Below are 27070 nucleotides of genomic sequence, written 5' to 3' on the forward strand. Positions count from 1 at the left end.
TCTGCAATACTTGGAAGAGTGACTCTGCAAGTGTTATTCCCATTTGATGTTTGAGAAGAAATCATTAAAATATATATTTTTAGAAACACATTTTTATTACTGAATGCAAGTATGATGGGTGGGGGACTTTGAAAACAAGCTTCAGTACAAAACCACGAGTGTCAGTTTGACAGATGCAGACTTTACATGAAGACGTAACTGAAAACCTCTAACTAGCACAAGAATTGCTTTTATTGCTTTACGGGTCTACACAGCCATCAACAGTTATATGATGTGAAAAAAATATCAGGAAATTCCACCATTTGACGATAAGTTACTATTCGACATGAGACGGACTTGTCATGAGAACACCGGCGCCACAGTGAGACGAAGAAATGACAAACACAGGAGATGCTCATCCTTTTGGTCACTTTATTAAATGTTCTATTAAATACTTATCAAGATAATAGCAGATCAGATTCATGGCAAATCATGTGTTGGGGTATTTGCTAATAACATTCTTAGAAGAAAAGAAGAAGAAGAAAAAAAAAAAAAAGAAGAAAAAAAAATTACATTTTTTGAAATAAACCTTGTGCAAACAGAAGTCGAACAGAGACCGAAGTCGTCTCCATGTGAGGAAGATTTGTGTTCCTCAGGTTTGACAGCAATACCCAGCTTGAGCATCGAGAAGAAAGAATGTGCCAAAGTAGCATACAAGAAGTCTGGGGGGGTGGTGGTGGTGGGGGGGGGTCCACAAAGCAGAGGGCGCACGTCAGGCACGAAGATGTCTGCTTCTAGAAATGTTAATTTACAACTTGGAGAGACAAGAGATCGGGTTTGTGATCTGTGCCCACCACCCCCACCCCCCCCCCCCCCCCCCCCCCTCACACCTGACTGCAGTGACTGCTTTGTGAGACCCAGTAACTGACCCGGACCTGGGAGGAACACACGTGGAACGAAAACGATGAGCAGGACGCACGGTGCTATGCTAGACAACACGTGACAATGAGAGCAATGTTACAAAAGAGGGGGGGGTCGGGACCGGCAGGCAGTTTTGAACAACACAAGCATTCCATTACCATGTTCAGCAACAACTAATGTAAACACTTAAAAGTATAATAGAAAAGATCTCCAACATAATCTCAAATCTTTACAGAGCTTTTTTTTTTTAGGAAATGCTTATAAGGCCATTTTTTTTTCCTCCCATAATTTTGTAGTTCTCTCTTCTTTTTTTTTTTTTTACTTATTAGTTTCCAAAAAAAGAGCAGGACACTGCAGCACAGACTGCTTTGCTAGATAATGGTGGAGGAGTCTACTGGGGCTAATAACCACAAAGAGCTTTACATCATAAAGTCCTGTCACCAATGATACTGGTCCCACTCAGGTGTAAGTTAGGCATTTAAAACAGTATAAAAAAACTAAGTGAGTTTAAATAATATGGAAACCTTTCTTTAAGGGGAAAACAATCCAATGCTTAGAGCATCGGGGGGAACTTGTTTGTCCTTAAATACATGAAAAATGAAGATATAGAACTCGAATAACATTAAGGCGATATATACATTTTCTTTTTTTTTCCTTTCTTTTTTTTTTTTTTCTGCAGAAATTCCTAACAGACTTCTCACATAGTCATTTATACATCAAATCCCACCGTCTCTCAGTGAATTACAGAATGAGAGTCTATCCCACCTGAGGCCCCAGACGACAGTAGGAAACTACTGCGCCCTCTGCTTGGTGCACTGGTGTGTTGCGAGCTCCGAGCGGTTCTCGCGCTGCGGGTTTTCTTACAGAGATCCGGGCCGCCGGGGAGCCGACGAGACGGGCAGGGCGTGGCAGAAGAGTCCGCGCGGGCCTACATGCCCTTGGAGGGGCCGGGGTTCTTGCCCATGCCCTGACGAGAGCTCTGGCCGTGGAGCTGCTGGTAGAGGCCGAGCAGATCCATCTGGCCGAGCCCGCCGCCTCCCATCATGCCGTTCTGCATGGCCAGCTGGTTGAGGTAGCTGGCCTGGTTGGCCAAGGCCAGCTGCTGCTCCTGCACCTTCCTGTTCGTGATCAGCTTCTGCACGATCATCATCAGCTGCGAAAACACAAACGGGAGCACTTTGGATGAGCCCGGGAACGGCCAGCTGAACCGTCAAGACTCCGCAGATCTGAAGCTCGGCATGAGAGAACCATAGTACGTACAGCCAAATCTCACAAGGCTGACACGCAACAAAAAAAAAAAATAAAGGCGTTCGTAACTTAACATGATGCTTTAAGGTACTGAATTGACCCGAAATCACCTTGACAACCCACAATGTTTCCTAAATATCTCCTATAAACTTGTAAACTTGGACTGAAGGGAGCACTTCTGATTTGAAACCAATAAACCAGCAAGCTTCTGGTTCCAAGCTCGTTTCCTCAACATCTTCCTTAACAAAAAAAAAGAAAAGAAAAAAGCCTAATCTTGGAGTGAAAAGGGCGAATGTGGGCTTCTTATGCACAGAGTGGCTCTTACTGTTTGCTGTCTGGTGAGAACGTCCCTGTAAACGGCTTCCCTGCGTTTGATCTCGAGCTCCAGGTTGGCGTGCCGCCCCATCGCCATGGCCTGGACCTGGTTCTCTGTGAGGGACGGGTTCTCCTTCCACTGAGGGCACACGCCACCACTCGCACGTCAGTCAAAACTTCTTGCACCGGGAAACACTGTCACTTGAACGTCGAGAGGTTGTCGGGCAACTCACCACTGTGGCGATTATGTCTTCAAGTGACTCCCGCGCTATAGTCTTGAGAGCGTTTGTCGCTTCGATGACCTTCTGCCGTCCCTGGTTTATAAGGTCCTGGAGGAAAAGACATTATTGACCATGAGCAATGCATCGTGGGTATTCACTGGCAAAAGCACACTGCCTTATTACTTTCATGTGCCACACAGATTATTTTAAATGGGTAATGATCGGCATTTTGGAGATTAAAGTAAAAAAAAATTTAAATGAAAAGGTATCGCTCATCGTGACAAACCCACAGTGAACCATCTCCACCTGTGCAGTTCCAAAGAAATTCTTTTAGCTCATTATTTTCATTTTTACTGCCTGCATATTTACGGTGTTGTTCAGTTTCACCACTTCCAGCAACTACCAAGAAAAAAAAAAAAAAAAGAACGAAAGAAGCTGCAACTGATTAACTCTGCTCGACAGACAACGTTAGCCACCAGCTAATCCTGCTCCGCGTCTGCTGGAGATGAAGAGATCGCAAAAATCCCTTTGATACTCACCTCAAAAGATATGCGTGGAGTCTGTTTACTCCCCCCCCCAAAAAAAAATACAGATGAATTAGCATAATATCTCACATGTGATAATCACAAGAATTCAAAAAGGTGTGCAATGTTTTTTATTTTATTTTGTAATCTCTTTATTGAAGTACGCTTTTGTCGCCCCCCCCCCCCCCCCCCCCCCGCTCACCACCTTATAAACGGCTGCTGCCCCAGACGCGGGGTGTTATGGAGTGTTTGGTGGAGGAGCTGAGCAGAGCTCGTCCGCTACTAGACTGTTGTCACAATTAGCAGTGGGGAGTGCTGAGGAATGTCGGGGTTGGTGGAGGGGGGGGGTTGGGGGGTGAAGCAAAAGAGAGGGGCATGTGGAGCTCATTACTTACCTCCAGCTGCTGGTTACTCATGGTGGCCAAAGCCTGCACGTTGTATGAGAAGTAGCCCGAGGAGCCCATGTCCATCTGAGCGTAGGCCGCCTGGTAGTTGTTCCTCATGGACAGACCCTGGGAGATGAAAGGGAGAGGAGGCGCGGGCCCATTAGGCAGGTGTTCGGAGGCGGCGAGGTGCGCGATGGGAGGGCGCGTGAACAACGGCGGCGCTTGAACCGATTCGACTTTAACCTCAGTCAGAAGTACGACTCGCGTCGGTCGGAAGTCGTGTATGATCAGACTTGTTCCGGTTGTATTCGCCGTGAGGAGCGACCTGAAGTCAACGGTCTTGTTCATGTAAAGGCCGGCAGGATGCCGATGTTTGTATGTAATTGAGTCTCGGCTGCAGATGGTTTCCCTGTGCCCTGTAATCTGGCCATCCGGTATGCAAGGGTGTGTGTGCGTGTGTGTGTGTATGTGTTGGGGGGGCCAGCAGGGGGTCTTTGGACCTGGTCAGAGACAGGTGTGCAAACCCAAACACTACAAAACCTCAATAACTGCAAAACCACAGCACAAGTGAATGTACACACACACACAGGAACGCTGCGACTCTTGAAAGACTTGAGCTGCGTCCTCGGACGCTCCGCGTGGTTTCCCGCCACCTCAGGCAGACGGATGGAGAATCGAGACCTGACTTCATCTCCCAACGTCTGAAATAGTGAATTTATGACATGAGCCCTGCTTAAGCCTTGCACCACACTGAAGTCATCCCCACGAGACCAAGGGCTCCTGGTTTCAGTTTCGCTTTGGGCACCCGATGGCGTTCTCAGTTTTTCCCCCCACCCATTTCGCCGAGTCGCAAATCTGATATTCACACGCGTAGCTTTTCCTGGCCGCCGCGCGCCAGCCCTTTAAGTTGTGAAGACATTAGCAGAGGTTGGGTTACGTTCCAGCTGTTTCTCCCGACAAAGCGCAGAGTACACAACGCGACACTGCGCGGCCTCTCGTGGACGAGAACCAACAACTCGGCATCTTCTACACCAGGACTGATGCGAAGGCAACTGAAGCCTCGCATTTGACCCCGGCGCTGCCGTGGTTCCAGTGACTCGTGGACCCGCTGTTCTCTTACAAAGCAGACGGGTTTCAGAGGGAAAAGCCGCTTAAGTCACAGAGGGCAGGAAAGAGAGTGTGTGTTGGAAAAATAATCATTAGACTGAATTAGAATCTAGGATTACACGGGGGGGGGGGGGGGGGGGGGAGACCTGCTCCTGCTCTCTTACAGCATCACCCCGCCCCTCCACACACTTCTCCAAATAAACCGGACTAATTGCCCTTACAAGATAGGACGGGGAACGGGAGACAATTGTGTGTGTGTGCAGAGGACGAGTCTTTGAGCCTCTATGGATCCACATTCTTACACCAAGCAGCACCGATACTGCCCAGACTACCTCGGTGAGTTATAGGGGCGGCTCTTTGACCTGTCGAGGAACCAAAATGGCCGCCACTTCAGTACGGTGGACAGTCAAGCATCAAGTCAAACATCATGAAACACAAAAGCGGGCCCCCTTGCTCCGCTCACTTTGTACTTTGATATCCGTTCTTTGGAGAGTGATGGAGACGAGAGGTAAGTGCAGGACTTATCGGCCGCTCCTCTGCTTGCCTACCTTCTTCTCCGCTTCGTACTCGGCCCATGCAGCCTTGCGATCCTCCTCACTCAGCGCTTCCTCCTCTTTGTGGTCCAGCAGGGAGTCGTGCTCGTGGTAACATGCAATCTGGTCCTTATTGTTTTGTAGGAGCTCAGCCAGGATGGGATCCTGCAGGAAACGGAAATAATGAGGTGTCATAAGGAATTATTAAGGAGATAAACAGAATAAATAGTGGGAAAAAAAGACAAAGTAATATATACAAAAAGAAAAGTTAAGCTTCTTTGTACACATTTTCTCCAGTCTAGTACTCTCCCATATTGACAGATAAAATCCAAACTCTGAGGTGCTCTTTGCACTCAAATATCCCACTTAATTCAAACACCGAATATCAAGTAGCCTGTATGGATCAAACGGCGTCTTTTCCAGAGGACGTGCACTGAAAAGAAACGCTGCTTTGTTTTGAAGAGCATGGGTTACATCTTCATTCATAAGCTCGCCTGCAGCTGGACATTATGTATTCGTATTGGGAAACCACAGCACAAGCGAGCGCATGTTCAAATGTCAGGCAACAAAAAAAAAAAAGGCCAATAAGGCATGAACACGCCGCTCCAACTGCATCTCCAAACACAGTGTGGGCTCGAACAACAAATGCATAAATAAATTAGGCTTTTTGGGATTGTGGTTGCCATGGCTACATTGTTATGGAAAACAATACCTGAGTAAAATTGGGAGTTGGACGGCGCTCCGCTCACGCAAAACGTGGTTTAGATTAGTCTCCCTGCAGCACATTTGCTTTTCTTTGTCTCGACTCGGCTTTACATTAAACTGGAACTTCGCAATCTGGAAACGACGTCATGCAGGAGTTGCATCATTTACCTCCGCCGGGGCCAATTTACCAAGGGCCTTGTCTCTTTGAACAGTGACAATGAGTGTGGAGGGGCAAACAGAATTAATCTTAGAAGCCACTAGTAATTAAGGATTGAGAAAACTAAGCAAGACAAACAAAGCAGAAATATCAAACTATGCAACTAGGCAGTGATTGCAAAGCTGTATTGAATAAGCAAAAAGCAAACATGAGTGGACCCTGAGAGAACCTGGATCCATTAAACGAGAGCAGTGATCTGTGAGAGCACAGACAGCCATGTCGGTTTCTTTTTTTTTTTGTCGTTTTAAACTCTCCGCCTTCAAGTGGTGACAGACAAGGTGTGTGAAACCAGTGGAGGAGCTTCTCACCTGCACACACCAGGCCGCTCCTCGCTGACATGTGTTTATGTTTTGCAGCATCGCACCTCATCAGGACTAAACCAGGCCACACCTGAACAGCCAGACGGGAGGGAGCGGCAGCGCAGCCTGCTGCTTTACTCTCTAATTAGGACATAAAAGCACAGAAGAGCCCTGCTGGCCCGACTGATAAAAAGCATCCATTGTGGTTTGTTCTGCCAGAATAAGCGAGCACGAGGTCAAATAAAGGTCACAGCCAATGCAGCTGCAGACACCTACACCGGCCCCGACGCAGATGCGTCTCGGCTCCGGCTGAGGCGTTATGTTATTTCTGCAAGCCAAATTTGACTCGGTGGTGACAATGCAGGTCGTCGCCAGTGAAAAATATGTCGCTGCCGTTCCAGATTCAAGCAATCGGAAAGTTTTGACTGGTCTCTTGCCTCGCGGAGAACTTTACTATCTGCATCATACCATACTTAAGGCTGACAAGTGAGCTCCTGCAATATTTTGTGCAACTTAATGATTTCTTGGGCAAGGCTGCTTTACAAGGTGAACAGCAGGTAGTTCGATTGTTTCTGGGCAGGAACAGAAAACTGTTACATTCCTCGTCTCATGTAGGGGAAAAACAACCTTGTTTTACTATTCAGAACCACAACTGAAAATTACATCATTTTTGTGAAAGAAGTCGGTTGAGAGTGTGCAAAGTATGTTTATATCCAAACTCAATAAAAAGGAAGAAAAGAAAAAAAACCAACACTTGACTGGTAGACAGGTCAGTGAAGCTGCAGGTCAAATGACACCATATGTTCCCACTGGATCATGGTGCATTCTGGGATACCCAAGTAATCCCCACCAGCAATGCCTCTGGGGTGGTCCGGTCCATCTCCCATCCCACTGCACTCCGTGTGTGTGTGTGTGTGTGCGTGCGTGCGTGCGTGCGCGTGTGTGTGTGTGTGCTCGTGCAGAAGTCCATCCTGAGGCAGCACTAATGATTGTAGGTAACCTGACCTACACCATTGTCATCCTGCATGGGGAAGCCTATCATTTTACTGTGGGGGGACAACAGAGGGTGGAAGGCACTGGGTGGGCAGATGCTCAGTGAGACGAAGGTAAATCATACGAGTCGACTGAACTGGTATGCCTCGACCGTTTGGAGTAATAATAATAATGTGCAGAACACGGGCGATGAGCTCAAAGCTGACATTTGGCACCACAAACCTCTGTTCAGATATATTAATGTAGGTGGCGGGCTACAGCAGCACTGTGCTTTGACTTTCTTCAAGTGAGACGGAACAAATTCATATCCAAGGCCTTCAAAACATGAAGAGAAAAAGTTCATTCTTATCATGAAAACCGTCCCACTAAATGTGAAAAACGCACAGACCTTCACTGGGGCAATGATCGCTCTGCACCCGTCAATCTTAAACGAACCGGTTCGAGTTTTCCTCCCTTTAAATGCGGAGAAGACGACGTGAAAAGAAGTTCAGACCTTGAATCAGCTTTTAGAAATGCAGCGCAGCTCTCTTTACTTTGCAAAGTCGGCAAAGCACAAAACTCCTTTTTCCAAGTAAGAAGATAAGATCATCAATGAGTCCATTGTTTGTTTTCCCTTAATGAACCGACATGTGTTGCAAATTCACAACAGGACCAGTTTAAACTGTTTTGATGTAAAATATTCACTGGCAAGTCTTTTTGCATTGCTTTGTCCCTTTTGTAGGATGCCATAAAAAGGCTTCGATTGCACAAAAGAGCTTGAAATGTCAAGTTTTCGATTAGAATCAGCCCTCTTGTGTGGAAAGCGGCTTCACCTGTATAATGTGACATCAGCTGAAAACAATCTGCAAATCTTCGGTTCTGCCTAAAACTGACATCAGCTCTGAACCGAGGTTTGGCTTATGAAGCACTCGGCGTGTACTTTACACCCACACTGTGTGAAAATCTTACTCTTTTGACTGAGAGAAAAATGTATTGCCTCCTTCAAGCCAAAAGCTTGTACATGTATGAAAGCAACTTTACTGCCAGCAGCTCGCAAATGATGTAAAGCGATCAAACTCAGCAGCCCTCGCGTCACAGAGATGAAAACCTGCAAGTCTACATAAGCGGGCCTCATGTAGACTTTACTACTTGGCACGGGCACTCGCATGTACTTCACCAATAGATTTTAGGTGGCGATTAAGTGTAAAAGGAATGATGCAATTAAATACTGGCCTGTATTAACAGGCAGGGACTTCTGGCCACATTATCAGACACTTTCTCCCGACTGCAAACATTCTCGGCAGTGTTAACCCAATTTCCTGCACCCTAAATGACCATTTAATGCGCTGAGAATGTGTTAACCATGCTTCCATGGTCTCAGTTTATTTCTGTCATGGCCACAACAGTAGAGCGCTACTTAAACGAGGAAAACAAGAGTCAGAAGCCATAAAAATGTGCAGGTGGTGAGCCTAAAGCTCGGATTTACAGGATTTCTGATAAAATGTCAACATAAAGACAACATTTTTTTTATTTTCATATTTTTAAATACAAAAAATAAACCTCGACGGTCACAGAATTTCTGGTCAGGAGTGTTTGAAATGCATTCAAAACGGCTGTGTCTGCCAGGAACCGCCTCTGACGCACAGGTGCTTTAACCATAGCAACCGAGGGGTCCGAGACAGGATCCCGACAGCAGGAATGTGAGCGTCTAAGATATTTGTAATACCTAAACATAGCCAGTCAAAACTCCTTCACCCCAGCTGCACACCAGCAATACGCATAACTCTGCTGGGGCTGCTCTAAGCCTCTAAACAGTCTCTCTACGGATATGCACTTCGGTAAGGACACTGAACCTGACATCAGGAGGCCGCCGCCACTCTCGCCACCGGAGGGTCTTTATACCCTCCGGGGGCACGTCAAAGGGTTTATCGAGCTGTTAGTCTAATAACAAAGAGGGGGGAAAAAAATCAAGCGTGCCACAATGGGCTAACAAAAACAATAAACATAGCACATTCCTTTACAAACAAGCCTCGGCAAGCAGCAGTATGGGACGGGGGGGGGGGGGGGGGGGGATTCTACAAAAGGCTTCTACAACATACAGACAGCTGGAACGGGGGGTGCTGAGGACAATAACTGATCCTCTTCGTGGTGAGGTGTTGGTGGCCTTAACTTACATTTCCATGGAAGACATTAGAACAGTTCAATTCCAATCGCTCGCCATTTATGTACAAGTAACACCGATAGTATCCAAACCCCTTTGATCGTACCATTTGTGGAGGAATCAGTAATATATAACAAAGCTACTATACTGGCCTATTCAATGGAAATCCACTGAACGGGGGGAATTAAAAGGCGACAAGCAAATCAGTGTAATTTAGACGCAAACGTTTCCCTGGTTGGCTGCAGGTAACTGGGCGATGATAAAGGGCATCTGAGCTTCACAAGCCTTCGCTATGATGATCAAGCTACTCCACACAAGTATAACTGGAAATAAAATACAAAACTGGACTTGATAGCGAATGTTAAAAACATTTCTGAACAAGCTGGAGGCCACAAATTGGCTTGGTGCCAGTTGTGGCGCCAGTTATCATCGCAAACCGCAGGAGGCTCAGAGTCACTCAGTTCAAATCTCCGCACTGACTTCTTTGTTTGTCTTAAACAATCAACTCACCAAACTGCTTGTAGAAAAACAACTATTAAAAAAAGTGAATCCCAGATGGATTAATGTGACGATTATTGTGAACCATCTGAATCGGGGCCGATGGCCTCCGAATCCACTCTGGATACGAAGGACCCGAGTTCTCTCTCAGGCTTTCATTTAGAACCTTGTCTTGAACCATTTGTCACTTTTGTTTGTACAAGCAGGCACAGCCCTGCAAATGATTGAAGAGCCTTTTGAAACGGCTATTAAGACATTTCTCGGAGTGACCACAGACCACATTTATTACATCTCGTCATAAAGAGACAGATGTGGCCGTCAGTATGAGGACACTACAGCCACTGAGTCTGTGTCCCACCATCAATACTAAAAAAAAAAAAAAGACACGATCAACCATCTTCATCGTGTTGTCACAAAAATGGCAGTCTACATGCACCAATGGGCAGCAGACAGGCCATCCATGATTCCTCGGTTTCTTGCCATTGTCACTGCTCTTTCCACCTACGACACAACAGGCTAAGGCATGTTTTTGAAGGCTGGCAAAAAGTCTTATGTAGGCTGAAAAAAAAATAAAAACAGTTAGCCGAAAAGATTTAAGTGTGGGACACATAAAAAATTATTTATGACCTTACTTTCACAAAATAATTCCTGCAATCCACTGATATAATGTGCAAAGGGACACAACACGAAAGATTTCCGATGTAAGGTCAAAGTGACTTCCTAACCCTAATGAGATGAGCATGGCGTGCTTTATTGCTCCGGTCTATACGCTGCAGCGGTGCGGCCTTCCCGCAACCCGTGGGGGCTTAATGACCGCTGCAGGCATCGCCTGCTGAGAGAAAATGCACGGGGGGGCGAGTCCTCGGCATGCTGGCTTGACCCACGGTGACACGGCGAAGCAACGTTGGCAGAGAATGCTGCTGAATGGAGTTTTGACTAAAGCGCTCAGGTGACCAGAGAGACCCACAGGTAAGAGTGTCTCAGCAGGGTGGGAGCGTTGCGAGTAAAACATTTCATGTCTGGGCTATTAAGAACCTTCTTTGTCATTACCAGGAAGTGTGCCTTCCTTTGTCTCCAATTAGCTCCCCCCCCCCCACCACCCCTCCCCAGTCCAAAGAGTAGAGAGACATCTTTAAGAGAGGGGTTTGAATAATGACCCTTCATCATGTAAGGGAGGCCAGAGGGAGAATGAGGGAAAACAACCAGACCGAGCTCGCTTTGAACATTTTGATGGCAAAGTGACGAGTCATGGCAACAGATGGCCACAACAATGGCGGCGAAAACACGATGTGAGGAGCGACGCAAGTAAAGACATATGGGGAGGGTTGGGTGAAACTGAGGTAAGAGGAGAGTTGAAATAATGGTTTAAAAGATAGAATATGAACGGGGAGAAAGCCTGAGGCAGGTGGGAGTGACGGCAGAGAGACGTCAAAAAAAAATGTTTTCCCCCTTTCAAAGTTTTCACTCAAGCAATAGGGAAACCGAAGTCTTCTGCATCAACACCTGCTCCTGTGCCCATTTGACCTGGATTTCAGCGCGACGTGGCCTCTGTGGCGGAGAAAATGGCACTTCGTGGTGTGACGGGGTGGAGGAGGAGGACAAACTCTGCCTTTTGTGGCTTCACTCCTCTCCTGTGCACAGCGGTGCTGGCTGAAAGCGATGGACGCCGTCTGACTCATCTTCCCATCATTCCAGACGGCAAATTCCTTCCGAAATACTGCAGCCCTCGCTGCCACATCACCGTTAACCCCCTGGCCAAAAGCAGGTCGGGCTTGTTAAAGAGCCTGTCAGCCTCTCCCCGTCTTTAATACGGTGTCACATAAATGTCACTGGGCTCATTAAAGATCATACGCATCTAACAGGCTGCGGCACAGTGAACACATCTTTCCTCTTCAAATCTCCAACTGTGCTCCACGGCACTTTAAAGCGGGCTTCGGAGGAATAAAGAGGGCGAGAGCAATGTTATCAGCAGTCGACCGAGTGGGTTTCGTGCTGCGCTCCTACCTGAATAGCAACAATCCTTTAAAAGGTGAAATACAAAACACCTGTTTTCTGGATAATGGTGCTCTGAAAGGTCATCTAACTATTGAGCATAAGAACGGGTAATATGCAAGGTTTCCCATATTGATTTGGTTTACAGGTTTTGTCTCACGTAAAACAGGGTAAACAAAACCAAAGAGGTAAAACCCACTTCAGCAACACATCTGAATAAACCTGAAGACTGCATCAAGGGAAGGAGTGGGAAAAGATGGGAGGTATTCTAAGATCAACAGAGAAGCAAAAGACAGCAAGGGGGGGAAAAAAAAGCGAGTGCTGGTTTATAGCAGGGCAGCAGTAGTGTTGCAATGAGAAGACTATTTAGTAAATAGCTGTAAACAGAGATCTCTGCAGCTGTACCGAGTTGGATGGCCTATCTAAGGGCTGTGTTCCTATTAAACCCCAGGAGGCTTAAATAGTGACACAGCACCTGCATTAAGAGGAGAAGAAGCGATTATGAAAGGAAACAAGGAGAACTAGAAAGATCCGGGAAAGGCCATGCAGGATACAAGCTGGCATTGTGTCTAAATAACAGTTTATCACTCAAGTGCTAAACTTCAAAAGAAAGAACATCGAACTTGTAGCAAGTTTGGGAAAAACAAGCTTGGCATTTAAAATGGCATTGTTTGCCATGTTTTCAGGAGGAAAGAAAAAAAAAACCAAAACCTAGTGCACTACTGTTAATAGGTTTCAGCTTGCTTTCTTGCATTTCTGTAAGGAAAGCAAAAGAAAGCATGAAATCTTGGTGGATGGCTCCTCACAGCTCAATTACATGTCCGATTTGGACTCAATTTAATTTGTACAAAGATTCTTGGCTCACCCTTATGGGGATACCAGAGCAGAGAGGACATTCATAAAGCGTGCGAATGTTCACCTTGGGGAGCATGGGCGTGGCCTTCTTGCTCTTCTTCTCAGAGGGGTCGTCCAGCATGTCTGGCTCGAAGGTGTAGAGTTCGGCCAGCTCGTTCATCGTGAAGTGCCTCTCGATCTGCTGCTGGTCCACGACCCGATAGGACAGAGACTGTTTGGTTACCTGCCGGTCGTAGATCTTGTCCTCCATGGTACCCTGACAGAGGACAAGACGTGGATGAAGAAGGGACAGAACTGGCTTATGGAGTCTTAACCAATGAAAATCGCTGTCTAAACTCCAAATCGCTCAGGCATCATTCAATGAACGATGGTTTGTGTGCTACGTTTAGCGTATAGGTAAAAATCAGTACTTTCCAATCAGCAAGAGAAATCAGGTAAAGAAAACAAAGCGGCATCTCGGATACTGCGTCTTGTCGGCATCCATGTTCGCGGATCACCGAGACGAGAATGTGAGAAAAGAGGAAGGCTCACCTGGGCCAGGAACCGGTAGACGTAGACCGTCTTAATCTGACCAAAACGGTAAACTCTGAAGATACTCTGGATGTCGTAGGACGGATTCCATGAGGCGTCGAAGATGATGACCCTGTTGGCCGCCACCAGGTTGATGCCGAGAGAACCGGCTCGCGTTGAAATGAGGAACAAACGACCTCTGTGTCAGGAAGCCAAAGACGAGAGTCATCAGGATCAGTGTGCTCTCAAAAGGTTTGACTTGGACGTTGTGCGAGGAAATCATTTAATATTTAGTCCATATATATACATTTGCATGTTGTGACGCGCAAAGGCACCTCACCTTACGTTACTGGTGTCATTAAACTCCTCAGCCCACTTCTTCCTGGTGGTGGCGCTAGTGGAGCCGTCCAGACGATAGTAGTCAATGTTTCTGAACCACTTGCCTTCACCTTTACGTGAGGGGGGGGGGGGGGGGGTGGAACAGCGAAAGAGTCTCTTTAAACTATTTGTCACCATCTAAGATCCATGAAAATCTTCCAGAGCACATGCATTTCCATCAACGAAGCCTCTCGCTTGTCAACAAAAAAAAGAAGAGTTTGCATATTAGCAGAGAGCAGATAGATGCCTGCGTTGGTTAGAGGCCAGCCGTGTTTAGCCTTCAAGATGGCCCACCCCCCTCCACCTCCGCACCAGCCTTCACAACCAACATTTCAGCATGTTTCCAATTACGGCACTGTGATCTTTTCATTACAAATTACAAACCCTTGAGCAAACATTTTTTTTGAGGAATAAAAAGTCAAGGTCTAATCATTTTCAAAATGAAAGCAAAAACAGCTGCTGAAGTTTAATTAGGAACATGACCTTACACCAGCGGCAATGTGTATGTGTGTGGGTCTGTGTGTGTTTAAGGCTAATAGGCACACCAGCGTGTACAAGATTACATGTTGCATGCTGGCTGTCTCACGAGTCTGAGAGCTGCATCTCTTGCGGAGGCATGGCAGCCCTCTTCAAATTCACGTTAACGTCTCTTTATATCTCACAGACAGTTTAGTCTCTTAAAAAAAAAATAATTAATACATTGCAAAACCACAAACATGAGCCATGAGAAGAAAAAAACCCCAGAAATATCACTCAGTATGGTGCTTATTTTATTAAACACTGCTTTGTCATTTTAGCACATCATGAAACCAAGAGCAGACTCCAAAGAACACAATAGTGGGAGGCAGATCATAGAAGACTAAAGGCCAACAGGCAAGTCGACAGAGCGCCTTTGATTAAAGCAGAAGACCAACCTTTGTACGGGGAGACTTTATCTTCGTCTTTAGCCCTGCACGCCATCTCCAGAAAGTCTTCGATCAGGTCCAGAGAGATGAGAGACTGACTGAACACCAAGCTGAGGACAAGGGGGGGGGGGGGGGGGGGGGGGGGGGGGGGGGGGGGGGGGGGGGGCAGTCGTTAAACCAACTCTTGCTCCACGTCACTCCGCGAGGGAACCGAGTCCCATTCCACAGACACCGCACACTTACACTTTATCTTCAACTTCCTCGGCCATGCGCAGGATCTCAAAGAGGATTGTCAACTTCCCAGAGTGCTCCAGGATCTCAGCGTCGGCGTCGACGACAAACTCTCTGTGCCAGTCTGCAGTGGGGCTTCCTCCCGACGAGATGGCAGGCCGAGCTGTTTTGAGACAGTCGTGGCGAAAGATTGAGTGCCTATTCAGGCGCCAGAGCTACAATTTTCAATGATGTTGACCTCCTTGCACTCACAACGATCAATAAGTGGCAGATACTTCTAGTGTGGACACCCACAAAAGGAATAAAAAAAAAAAAAAAAAGGAACGTACGTTCTTCCACAGGCTCCGGTCGGCTTCGACCCTCTCCGTTGCGACCACGAGAGCTTGAGTTCCACTCTTTGATAACCTCCACTTCATCACTGTCAGAGTCTTCAGATCCCCTCCTTTTGCCCTTCCCTTTCTTTTTCCTATCCAGGAAGAAGGGGTAGAGGAGGTGAGCGTGGCTGCCGGACCACAGAAAGGACGGCGACAAAAAAAGAGAAGCGAGCGGTTTTACTTCTTTGCTTTCTCGTCTTCCGACGTCACGCTCATGGAGGATTCTTCCGTTTCCGACGCGATGAACTCGTCCATGCTGTCCTCGTCGAAGTAACCCTGCAAGAAGGAGCGCTCGCGTGAGGGTTTGACTGAGCAGTGATGCAGGTCACTTCCGTGTGTGTGTGTGTGTGTGTGTGTGTAATTTGTGCTCACGGAGTGCTCGTTTTTAGTTTGCGTTTAGTCTCATCGTCTCCAGCCCTACCCTGTTTTCTTTACTGATGTAGTCCAGCTGAAGGCACCAGGGATGGGTCCAGATTCTGCTGAGCACTTGGAAATCCTGGAAGAGCTTCGTCCCAGAGCGGCCGCGGCCCCCTTCCATAGCATTCCCTACACCTGTACGTAAAGAGGAGGGGGGGGGGGGGTCAGTATGAGGAGGAACATGGCTGCATGCTGTTGACTTTTCATTCATTTATTCAAATAAAGACCAATAAGATGGAACCCTGATGTCCATCCTGCAGCACATGACCACGACCGATTTGACCATGTCTTTCTGCTCACAGCAAATTATAAAAAAAAAAAAAAAGCTTTCAAATCTGTAATTAATGCCTCATCTAATCAGTTGATTCCTAAACTGAGCAGCAGTGGTTGAAATACTAACCATCTCCATTGTGAGCCTTTTTTTTTTTTTTTTTTTTTATTAACCTCAGGAGGTCACAAGTTATCCTGGGTTTCACTTTAGCAGCAGCAAAAGTACTCAACGTTTACTGCCTTTCCCACGGTGCAGACCAACCGATTGGTGGTCTTCGGTTCGAAAACACCACTATGGAGGTCTTGAGCCACAGTCACAACATCAGGACTGTGGACAACCCGGCCTAATGAGCCAAAGCACATACCACCAATCCCCCCCCCCCCCCCCCATCACCACTTGCGTTCTTGCATACCAGGTCTCCTGTTCTTTGTTTTCAGTTTTGGTGTAAAACCTCTGGCCCCTGCTCCCTCCGAATTTCCTTTATGCCCTCACAACCCCCCCCTCCCCTTCACCCACACTCTCGTTCCTCTCTCCCAGAGCTCTTCATTAGGGAGACGTGGGAAACTGGGCTTAAACCCTGCCTGCGGCACTGTGCCAGCTGCCACTCTTACACACACACACACACACACACACACACACACACACACACACACACACACACACACACACACACACACACACACACACACACACACACACACACACACACACACACACACACACACACACACACACACACACACACACACACACACACACACACACACACACACACAGGGCCATATTCTGGGAGTAAAGTCCACTAAATGACTTAACAATGCAGCACAAAAAAAAAAAACAAGTGAAGGACCAGAAGGTGCTTTCATTTATCTTAAGAAAAAGTCTCGGTGAATGACATGCAGGAATAAAAAGAGCACCGCTGTTCACAAGATCCTGTGCGACACCAAGGCCCCGGCAGAGCGGGCTTCTTACCTGTAAAGTGCTCCAGGTAGTATCTGTACAGCTTACACTGAATCGGAGTCACTCGGATCGACAACACGTACTCGTGTTTCGGAGGCAGGAACTTAGTGAGTGCTGTGTAGTCTTTTCTCTGTAAAAGAAGTATGTCAATACATTGTTGTCTTTGGAAACGCAAGATCGAGGAGGAGGCAGATCTTCAGGTTTCCTGACCTGGACACAGCCCGCTAACATCTCGTAGAGAATGTGAGCCCTCTTCTTCATGATCCGCACGTCGTGAAGAGTGGAGTCGGCACACTGGCCGTTCTGAATGGGGTTAATAAAGCGGTTCCTGAACTCTTTGACTGACCCAAGGAGGTTTTCTTTGATGAAGTTGACCATGCAGTGGTCTGTAGAAAAGGAGGCAGAGGTCAGGTGATTTTTCCCCCCCACAAAATCTTTATCTATAAAAATCATGCCTGTAGGACAGTGTCGGGGGGGGGGTTAAATCACACAGAAGATGACCAAAAAATAAAAAAGCTCACATTCAACAAGGTTGTTTTGCAGAGGAGTTCCAGTCAGTATAACCCTCCTCCTCGTCCTGATAGAATTCATCGCTTTAGACACAGCTGAAGCCTCGTTCTTCAGGATGTGACCTTCGTCACAAATCACCAAGTCTGGACCTGGTTGAAAAAAAAAAAAAAAATCAACAAAATGGCATGTAGAATGAGGTCAAAGCCAAAACGTCTGAAGATGACACCTACAATAAACAAAGACAGCACTGGGCTTATGGGGGTCATTGAATATTTAATCTATTCATTCTTTTTTTTTTTAAAGATTGCTTGCTACATGTTCAGCATGAGGTGTGCCATCTGTAAGGCAATTTATGGGTTTTAAAATGGATCCTTTGAATTATTCTGAACATTGCAATGTTCTGCCGCGGTATAAAATAAAATTTAAAATATATATATATATATATATATAAATAAATAAAAGACAGGGAGAGAGTGAAAGGTCATAAAAGTCTGCCGGTACAAACACTGGCATGTTCATGAGTTTTCAAGTCTGGTTGAGATTTTCTAAGTTATTGAGGTGACCTTAACAACGTGTTATTTGCCAATTACAGGATTGTTTTTTTTATTGCCATTTCCAGCACTCGAAGATCATGTTTTTTTGTTCGGAGAAGAAAAATACAACAATTTGTTAGAAAGCCAAATTACTTGAAGCACAGAGTTTTGCAGCCATCTGTTCCCGAAGACACTTTACTTTGAGGCATTATCGTCAGATTTAATTTACCCTATGTTCACTTGTGTTCTTCATCAAAACCTTTTAAGTTCAGGGGCCACAGACCAAACTGATGAAACAATAAGCAATGTAAAAATTTAGCAGTAAAAATTAAAATTTTTCTGTGCACATTCTGAAATTCTCGATCGAAGTGATGCTAATGTAATGTTGTCTGCCCTGCTTACAGCTTCCATTGCAGGAACTTACAGGTTAGCCATTTAGTTTTGGGTCCCATAAGCAGCAAGTTATTTTTAATCCTCAACCTAATGTCGATTCAATAAATTTTCCCTCAAAGTACACAAGACAAACTCTCAGTTTTCCTGTCATCGCTCATCATACCCACACTTTATATGCCCAACCAATAAGTGTGAATGTAGTGGATAAAACTCACTGAAATATATGTTGGGCTGTACAAGCCGGCAATACAAAAAAAAAAAAATTAAAAAAAAATTTCTCACATGGAAACATATCGTCATACAATGCCATACCTGGGTCGACCAGTGTCTTCTGGAACGTCTCTTTGAGCTTCTTGCTCTTGATGTTCCGGCCCTGAGTCAGGTTGCGGTACATTTCGTAGCCGATGATCATGACCCCACCGTCCTCCTGCCACCGCTGGAGAGCATAGGATCGCTCCTGTGGCCTCTTCACCGTGGCCAGCTCAGTCACCTGTTAAATACACAAAAGGTCAATTAATCCGAGTGAAAATTCTAAATTGGGGGGGGGGTTGTTTGCAGGAGCAACCCTTCACCTCTAAGCTCTCATCATCTTCCATTCCTTCCTGCCACTTCTCAAACTCATTGAGCCAGTTGAGGACAGTGTTGAGGGGACAGACCACAAGGGCTGTGCTGAACTCCAGCTTCTCGCAGAGCAGCAACGTGTGAAGGAATGCCACCACCTGCAGGACCAAAGGAGAACTGGAGTCAGAAACCCAGGCAGATTTATTCACAAAACGTGTGTAAAGCGCCACCTGATGGTCTCATTCGAGATCACGGCATTTGATGTGTACCTTTAAAAAAAAACTTTAAAAAAAACCTGTTTGTGTAAAGAGTCACTTTCACAGTATTCACAACCAGCCCAGTGCTTTTTGTTTCCTTTATGGAGATATATTTATTTAGATACAACCTCCAGTGGTTGGTGCATTTCAAGTATACCCTTAGCGTGATTTACAGCAACATGAAAAACGTGCGTCTCACCTGCAGCGTTTTCCCCAGACCCATACAGTGGGCAAGGATGCATCCAGAACCAGAGGACTTTTTAATCTTTTTCACCGATTCACAGCAGCAGTCCCACATAAACTGAACCCCTGAAAACCAAAGACGGCAGTGGCTTGACATCAGTTTTGGAACATCACGGGCCTATTTGGGTGATTTTTTTCCAATGGGGGGGGGGGGGGGGGGGCCTCATATGTTTAAGGACGGAATCTACTTTGTTCTTACCGTCGACCTGGTGAGGTTTGAGCTTCGTAACAAGGTTCCTGTGCACCTGCACGATAGGCTCCTTCGTCTCTTCATCTTCATCCAGCACCAGCTTGGTGGTGATGGGACAAGTCATCAGAGAAGACTCATTCACCACAATCACCTGATGACAGACAAAAAAAAAGGGGGGGGGGGGGTCACACAAAGAGGGTAGACTTTGGTTTTCTGAGCTTAGGCTGCTTTTCCCTTCAACAACTCACAAACGCATGTGTAAGGGATGTCTGATTTTGTATGTATACAGCCACATGTTCCTGATTTAAAAACATGTGACAGTGTTTTTGAAACGCGACCTAAGAAATAAAACAACCACACGATGAAAGAAACACTAATTTGAAAAAAGGAATCAGTCTTATTAACCATTTGTAACGCCTTAATTATGAAATTGAATCATTTTCAGTAAGTATATGCACAATGTTTGAGACCAACAGCTCCGGGCTTTGATCCTATTCCCAATGACGTGTCACGGTTTTACCTCTCGAAGTTTCTCCCTGAGTGCTTCTCGCTCAGCAATACGCTTCCTCCTGTCCTCCTCTTCTTTCAGAGCGTCTCTCGTCTCCGTCCGCAGTTTGTCGTCCTTCAGGATTTTGCGGATCTTCTTCCGGCCTTTGCGGCCCTCTCCATCCTGGTCGTCGTCCTCGCCATCTTCCTCCCCACTCTGTGAAAAATAACCATTTAGCTCAGCCCTCTGATCTTCAGCCCTCGGGAGGTAAAAATTCACTTCCTATGATCAGAGGCCCGGCAACCTTATGATTCGTTTGTGCCCTCAATAATCTGCACAAACCACTGCAGGGGGAAGTTCAAATAACATTTCATGTCATGCATGACTTGACTAGCGAACTGTATTTGGGCCCCATCTCCTCTGCCGAGTAATCCCAACATGGTAAAAAAAAAGAAAAAAAAGAAACCGTGGTACAGTTCAAGAGTAGTGCCAAGTGCATTGCATTTAAAACACCTTCTCGTTGCTTGAAGAGGAATCCTGCACTTTGATCCTGCGTCGCTTCTTTTTCTGTTTATAACTTCTCTGCTTTTCATCGTCCTTCTTCTTTGAGGAACTACAAAACAAAAGGAAAAGTTTCAGAAAAGCAGGAGAAGCATCCCGTTAATCCCGTACAATCGCAGCCAGGGGTTCAAATTCTTTTGCTCACCGAGTCTTTCGACGTTTGCCATCATCTTCTGATGCGCTAACTTCTTCACTCATTGCCTCAGACTCTTGGCTGGACGCAGACCTTTCAAAGTCGGAGTCTGCAGAGTCGTCGCTGCCTACTACCAGATAAAAAAAACAAAAACAAAATTAATCTTGGTCTCAAATTGGGAGGATATTTGTCCGGACAGTTCCGCTTTGCATCCGGAATGAAATAAACACTGGAAATTAACCTTTGCGGCTCGACTTCTTTTCCTTCTTGCTCTTCTTTGTGGACGCCTTCTCGTCTCCCGATTCACCCTCACTCAGTGACAGTTTGTGACGGAGCAGTTTGTGACGTCTGCCGCTCTTTTTCACTTCAACATCAGAACCAGAGTCTTCGGAACCCTCGTCTAGAAAGTCAGAAATGAGACCGGTGATATAATTGAAGTAGGATTAGGGGGAGAGAAAAAAATGGGTGGGAGGGGGAACATTTAGTAGAAATAATACCTTGCTGCTGCTCGTCATCGTCATCATCATCATCATCTTCTTCATCGTCGTCGTCGTCATCTTCTTTTTTAGTTTTCTTTGATGACTTCTCTTCTTTATCTGCTGCTTCATCATCAGAGGAACTTTCTGCTCCAGACGAATAGTTGGATTTTATTTGGGCGAGAAGCATCTTCTTAGCAATCCTTGAGGGGGGAAAAAAATGTATTACAAAATTGTTTGAGGGTTTTTAAATAATAGCTCATCAAACAATATTGCCAAAATGTCCCATTGCGTCATACAAATGAGTATTATAATAATATACAATTGTTCTGTGCCTGCACTTTGTATGCCTTTATTGTTGAATAAAGTGTCTATACTTTAATGGATATGATCGACAAGTCTGGTTTTTAAATTCACCTGTTTTCAGGATCGTCGTCATCATCACAACCAACGCCGGCTTCTTCTTTGTCAACTTCATCCCCTGAACAAACACACACATGCAGGTTATTCAAAAAAATTGCACAATTAAAATAAAAGCACCCCTTAAAGCTATACATTAGATTTGCATTTACTGATGAATACGTTTGACTAGTAAAAAGGAAATTATCTTATTTTCCCAGATGTACAACGACCGGTGGTTTACCCGAGGACTGATGAAAGGGTCCACTGCCTCCCGCCACGTTATCGTCCACAATGGGCTTGATCTTTTGCACGTCGCTGTCCTCTCCAGAGTCTCCTTCCGCCTGCTGCCCTTCCTCCTCCTCGTCTGCCTCGTCGTCACTGGAGGACGAGTGCAGCTTGGAGGATCCTTTGGAGCTCCGTCCCTTCCGCTTCTTTTCATAGGACCGCTTCCGATCGCCCCTCCTTTCCGGCGAGGTTTTGTCTTGCTCCTTACTTTCCTCTTGTTTCTTCACGCGACTGGACCTCCTCTTTGACGTCCGCACCTTGCCCCTCGCTCCCTTCTCGTGGTCAGAATCGGAGTCGGAGGAGCCGGAGTCCTTCTGCTGCTTCTTCTTCTTCGACACCTTCTTGCTTTTGCCGTCCTGGTCCGAATCGGAGTTTTCGGACTTCCTTTTGCGCTTGGACGATTTTTCGGCGTCCTGTTCAGAGTTCTTGTGCGAGCGCTTTTTTGTAGGAGTGTTTTCGTCTTTCTCCTCAGCCGAGCTGTCGTATGCCGCAGCCATCTCGATCAATGCTTGCGGGTATTCGTCTGAATCGGAGTCGTCCACCTTTTTCTCAGACTTGACCCGTTTTTCATCCTTTCTCTTGGCGTCCCTGGTTTTTGTGGAGGACTTGGCCGTGCTCTTACTTTCCTCCTCTGAATGTGACTCGGAAGATTCCTTTTTATCATTCTTCTCAGCCTGTTTCCTCAAAGGAGTAGTTTTCACTCGGCTTGACCGACGACTGGGCGGTGGGCTGGCCGTACCATCCACTGGGCCAGAAGCTGCATCTTTGTCCTCGTCGTCCTCCTTCACGTCTTCCTTCTTCGCATGTTCTTCCTCCTCATCCTCTTCCTCGGGCTTGGCCTTAGATTTTTTGGGCGTCCCCGTATCGCCTTTTTTGCTTTTAGACCTGGATGAACGTGACCCACATGTCTTCACGACTGGCACCGGGGTCAGTTTGACTATGAGGTTCTTGACCTTGGGCTGGGAGCGCCGAGAGTCTGCCGCGCTCTCGCTTGACTTGGCGTCACTGTCTGCAGCCACGTTGGCGTCAGCCTGCGCGAGCATGGAGGAGTCCGCGAGACTCTCCACCATCTGAAAAAGCTCCTCGGGAACTGAAGGCGGCACGGACATGATGTCCTGGTCCAGTGACATCTCAGTGGCCGACACCAACTCATCGTCGTTCGCTTCAGTTTTAACTGCTTTTTTGGTCACACCGGTTTCCGTTTGGGGGCCTTTCGCGCCGGTCTCACCGGATGCTTGATCCATGTCCACATCCCGCTCCTCAGGCTGCTTACTGTGGACTTCGGGTTCCAAGGACTGCTCCCGGGTGTCTGGCTCAGGAGGCTGCAGCTTGCTTGTATCCCGTCCATCACAGTGGTCCTTGTCCGCGTCCTGCTCGGTAGGATTTTCATTGTCCACGTCTTGGTCGTCCTCCGGTTCGTTGTCCACGTCTTGGTCGTCCTCCGGTTCGTTGTCCACCTCCTGGTCGTCCTCCGGGTCGTTGTCCACCTCCTGGTCGTCCTCCGGGTCGTTGTCCATGTCTTGGTCAACCTCTTGCTCGTTGTCCATGTCCTGCTCATTCTGCTCGGCCACTTGAGCCGCATCGGGCTCGTCATCCGCCACGTCGTCGACGTGATCATTTTCTGCAGAAGCCAAAAAGCTAACAGTCTTTTTCACAACGTGCTGCATTTCATTGCCATTTTGCAACTCCATGCTTTTAAACTCGGGATCCAGCGCCTCCTCCAAAGCACTGTGGGCTTTTTTCAAGTCCGAGAGCACCGCCCTGAAGGCTTTCAAATGTCGATACCTGATGGACTTATCTCCCTGCTCTTCGGCCGACTGCTGGATGAACTGAATGAACGTGTTGTTTAAACCGGTTGTCGTCTCCACCAGCTTTTTTGTTTTTTTAATAAGTTCTTTGGGTACTTGCAGTTTTTTGTAGGAAAAAGTCATGGTCCCAGAGCCTTCTGTGTGTTCTTTCCCATTGACAACTGCTTTGTGCTCTTTGGCTGCTTTAAGCTTGTGCCTCTTGCGGTCTCGCTCCTCTGTTTTCGGTTGCTTCAGTTCTTGTTTTTCCATGATGCGGTGGCATTTGGAGACCAGGTCCTGGAGCGGTTCTGACCTGCAGACATAGCAATGCCACTTGGAGTTCTCGTCGGTAATGTCCGATAGCTCCTTCCGACCCAGGTTGCGCAGAATGCACTTCTTGCAGAAGGCGTTGTTGCAGTAGTCACAGCAGATGAGTTTGCCACCTTCAGCACACCACCTGAGGAGAAAATCAACAATGTTTGAGGGGTAAAAGAAAAAGAAAAGAAAAGTATTTTAAAATCCCAAAACACTTTTACACCCCTACCACATAATCTTATTGAATTGACAAACAAAAAAAAATACTGCAAATCAGCTGAAAGTTTAAAACAAAGAAGAGTAAGGCTTTTTGTAAATGTCAGTGCCATTAATATAAATAAAACCATATTTTTAAAAAAAGAAGCTGTATTTCATATACTTTAGGCTATTGAGTGAAATGCATTCTTTTCCTGATAAAGCGTGCAATTTAGTACCTGCACTGCTCATCCATCCCATCAGAATCTCTGCTGATGTCATCACTCGTATAGAAGTTGTAGCACGCCTTAACGACGAGGAAATAACACATCAAGAATGTAAACACTCAGGAGTGTTATTGTATGTCTCATGGAAATGTGCATCTGGAGTTTCTCACCTTGCAAATAAGCACTTTAAGTTTTGGGTGCTCATACACCGAGTTGCGGTTAAACTGGTTGACTTGTTTCCCGCAGGCAGTGCAGTTGACCTTCTTTTGCAGGGCATCATCTGTGATCAAAGACATCAATAATTGACAATTCATCCCAGTCACTTTCAAACCTTGCTACGCAAGTTATTCATTGCAGTCAGGCAATCAAATTCATTCACTCAACGTCAGTCTACATGTGATCAGCAATATGGCACACACAATGATTTCAAATTAAATCACCTGATTTTTTCAGTTTGAAATCCACTCTGAGCTTCATGGCGCCTTTGTTGTCATTCCCAGCTGGCCTCATCACTAAAGTGCCTGAAGAACAAAACAGTAGCATTGTGCAGATTAGCACGGCTATCGGCAGGTACAACACTTTCGTAAACCGCCCCCCCCCCCTTCATTATCCCCCACCTTTAGAATTGCTGCCCGTGTTCCCATCGGACGGATTGTCAGAAGTGGCACCTTCATTGTCACTTTCAGCTGAGGCATCCGATTCATTAACTTCAGTGTGCTTCGCTACCGTGGAGGGCTTCCTATAAGGAATTCAACGTTAGAACATCAACACAGGAAAGCACGGACAAAATGAGAAATGGGAACGATCTTTACCTCTTGCTGCGGGAAGAAGACGGCTTCATGGTTTCTGTTGAGCTGCCAGGCTGGCGAAGACACAAGAGTTTAGTGGCCGAGCTGGAACAAGCAAATTCAAGTATTGGGTCTACAAATCACATCGACTGCCAAGCAGACCACACTAACCTCCTCTTCTTTATCTGCCATTTTATCCAGATGAGATTCAGAAGAAGCCAAAGTCATTCTACCTGCAGAGACATATAAATTGCTTTCTGAATCGAAAATATATGCAATATTGCATTACAGTCATTCAGTTGTGTGTGCAAAAAAAGACTGATTAAGTAGTATTTATTGCAACCCAGACAAGACAACAATGATCCGTTTAGGATATATACACTGATTAGGTAACCATATGACAAATCAGTTACACTGCTCCCTTTGCTTGTTTGTCAATAATGGATTATCATATATCATAAATCTAAAAGAACAAAAAACAAAATCTAAACCTTTCGAAAAAATGTGCTCAGTTCAAAAATGCAGGGTGCAATGTGTAATAATCGAGAAAATAGACACACAAGACATTATTCATACAAAAGTCAGGCATAACAAGAGTGGTCTACAATCGATGACCTAGATTACATATACACGGAGGTGGAGCGGGCCGGGCGAAAGTTTAGTTTCTACTCCTGGTCAAAATAAGGTGACAATCGCGATTAAAATGCATCGGCACATAAAACTAAACCCGTGAACGAGTCGGCGTGGGGAGCAGGCGGACCTGTGCGTTCCCTGCATGCACGAGATGTGCAGATGTTGAGAGCACATTGTTGCTGAGACAGAGGCGCCGCTGTTTATTTTGCGGTGTTGCGTCATCATAATGTGCTGATTAGCCGCGCGCTCCGCCGAGCCACGTAAAAAAGAACGTGTACAAAGATCTCGGTGTCAGTGCGGGAAGTGCACCCCGCGCTCTCACTTTCCTCGTCCAGAGCTCAACCACCCCCCTCCCCCTCCCCCTCCTTTATCCTCCGTCTCCCGACCAGTTTCCGTGTTTTGACAACATGAAACATCCCGACCGTCAGGGACTCAAAGTTCACGGATGCCGGATTGACGGACGTCCGTTGAATGCACAAAAGCTTCTTTCCACGGCCTCCCCCCCACGTTGCCCTGGCAACCTTGCAATCTCGGCGGTGCATGCGAGGTCCAATGCATGGGCATGCACGAGATGCATGCGCAGGCCTTCTTCTGACGATGCCATGGCAGGAAAAGCAGGGGTCTGCCCGCAGCTTGGCACTGCCTCGCAGTGTCCAAAGTGGCCGTGTAACAGTTCGCTGTTCGGCTCGGCTGCGGTGTCCATCAATTAAATACGAGTTAGTGGGCAATCACAGCTCACGACGCCTGGTTTCTTTTGTAGAACTCGCGGGCAGCGGGGAAACTGTGAGTGCGCGAACTTCAACATTTGCCGGCTGCGTAGCTAATGGTGCTAAGCTAAAAGCATTAGCCTGCTAACTGGCGTTATGTTGGCCCGGCTTGCCGCTAGCAAGGGACGCGCCGCGATCAATGTCTAAACAAACACACCAAACCCCGTCCCCTACCTGCTGCCCACTGTCGTCATCGCTTAAATGATGGGAGCGCGTTTCGTTTCGGGTGCAGGCACCCCGGATACAAGCAAAAGCGCGGATGTGCCGATGGTACGGGGGCAGGAAGAAGCTCTGAATCCCGAAACAACTCCGGTCAGGGCAGACAAAGCGAGGGGACCATCTTGCCGG

The 27070-nt window shown here is 46.6% G+C and overlaps 1 protein-coding gene across 2 annotated transcripts; it reads right to left on the reverse strand.

Moving 5' to 3' along the window:
- Positions 1–152: 152 nt before the first annotated feature.
- Positions 153–27070, reverse strand: atrx (ATRX chromatin remodeler). 2 transcript variants are annotated; one of them, XM_080502172.1, is made up of 34 exons: positions 26897–27070; positions 25494–25555; positions 25347–25396; positions 25152–25273; positions 24975–25055; positions 24705–24814; positions 24547–24614; positions 21967–24254; positions 21741–21804; positions 21345–21526; positions 21089–21247; positions 20860–20974; positions 20667–20766; positions 20187–20369; positions 19676–19817; positions 19433–19542; positions 18988–19134; positions 18728–18905; positions 17501–17638; positions 17190–17365; positions 16992–17109; positions 15753–15883; positions 15513–15607; positions 15287–15423; positions 14970–15120; positions 14736–14836; positions 13784–13892; positions 13465–13642; positions 12998–13189; positions 5250–5399; positions 3604–3720; positions 2697–2792; positions 2474–2602; positions 153–2053 (listed from the first exon to the last, which is right to left on the reverse strand). In XM_080502172.1, the coding sequence occupies exons 2-34, from the start codon at positions 25548–25550 to the stop codon at positions 1829–1831; spliced, it is 6399 nt and encodes a 2132-aa protein (XP_080358298.1). In that variant the 5' UTR covers positions 25551–25555; positions 26897–27070; the 3' UTR covers positions 153–1828. The 2 variants fall into 2 exon arrangements, with proteins under 2 accessions (XP_080358298.1, XP_080358297.1); XM_080502171.1 differs by having other exon boundaries at positions 20860–20977.

This window comes from Blennius ocellaris (assembly GCF_963422515.1).
Source record: "Blennius ocellaris genome assembly, chromosome: 9".
In the NCBI taxonomy this organism is placed as follows: Eukaryota; Metazoa; Chordata; class Actinopteri; order Blenniiformes; family Blenniidae; genus Blennius; species Blennius ocellaris.

Coding starts and splice junctions, on each gene's coding strand:
- atrx (XM_080502171.1), bottom strand. CDS start 25,550: ATGACTTTGGCTTCTTCTGAATCTCATCTGGATAAAATGGCAGATAAA. Junction 24,255..24,546: donor GGGATGGATGAGCAGTGCAG/GTACTAAATTGC, acceptor TTTTCTCCTCAG/GTGGTGTGCTGAAGGTGGCA. Junction 13,643..13,783: donor AATGACACCAGTAACGTAAG/GTGAGGTGCCTT, acceptor TTCCTGACACAG/AGGTCGTTTGTTCCTCATTT.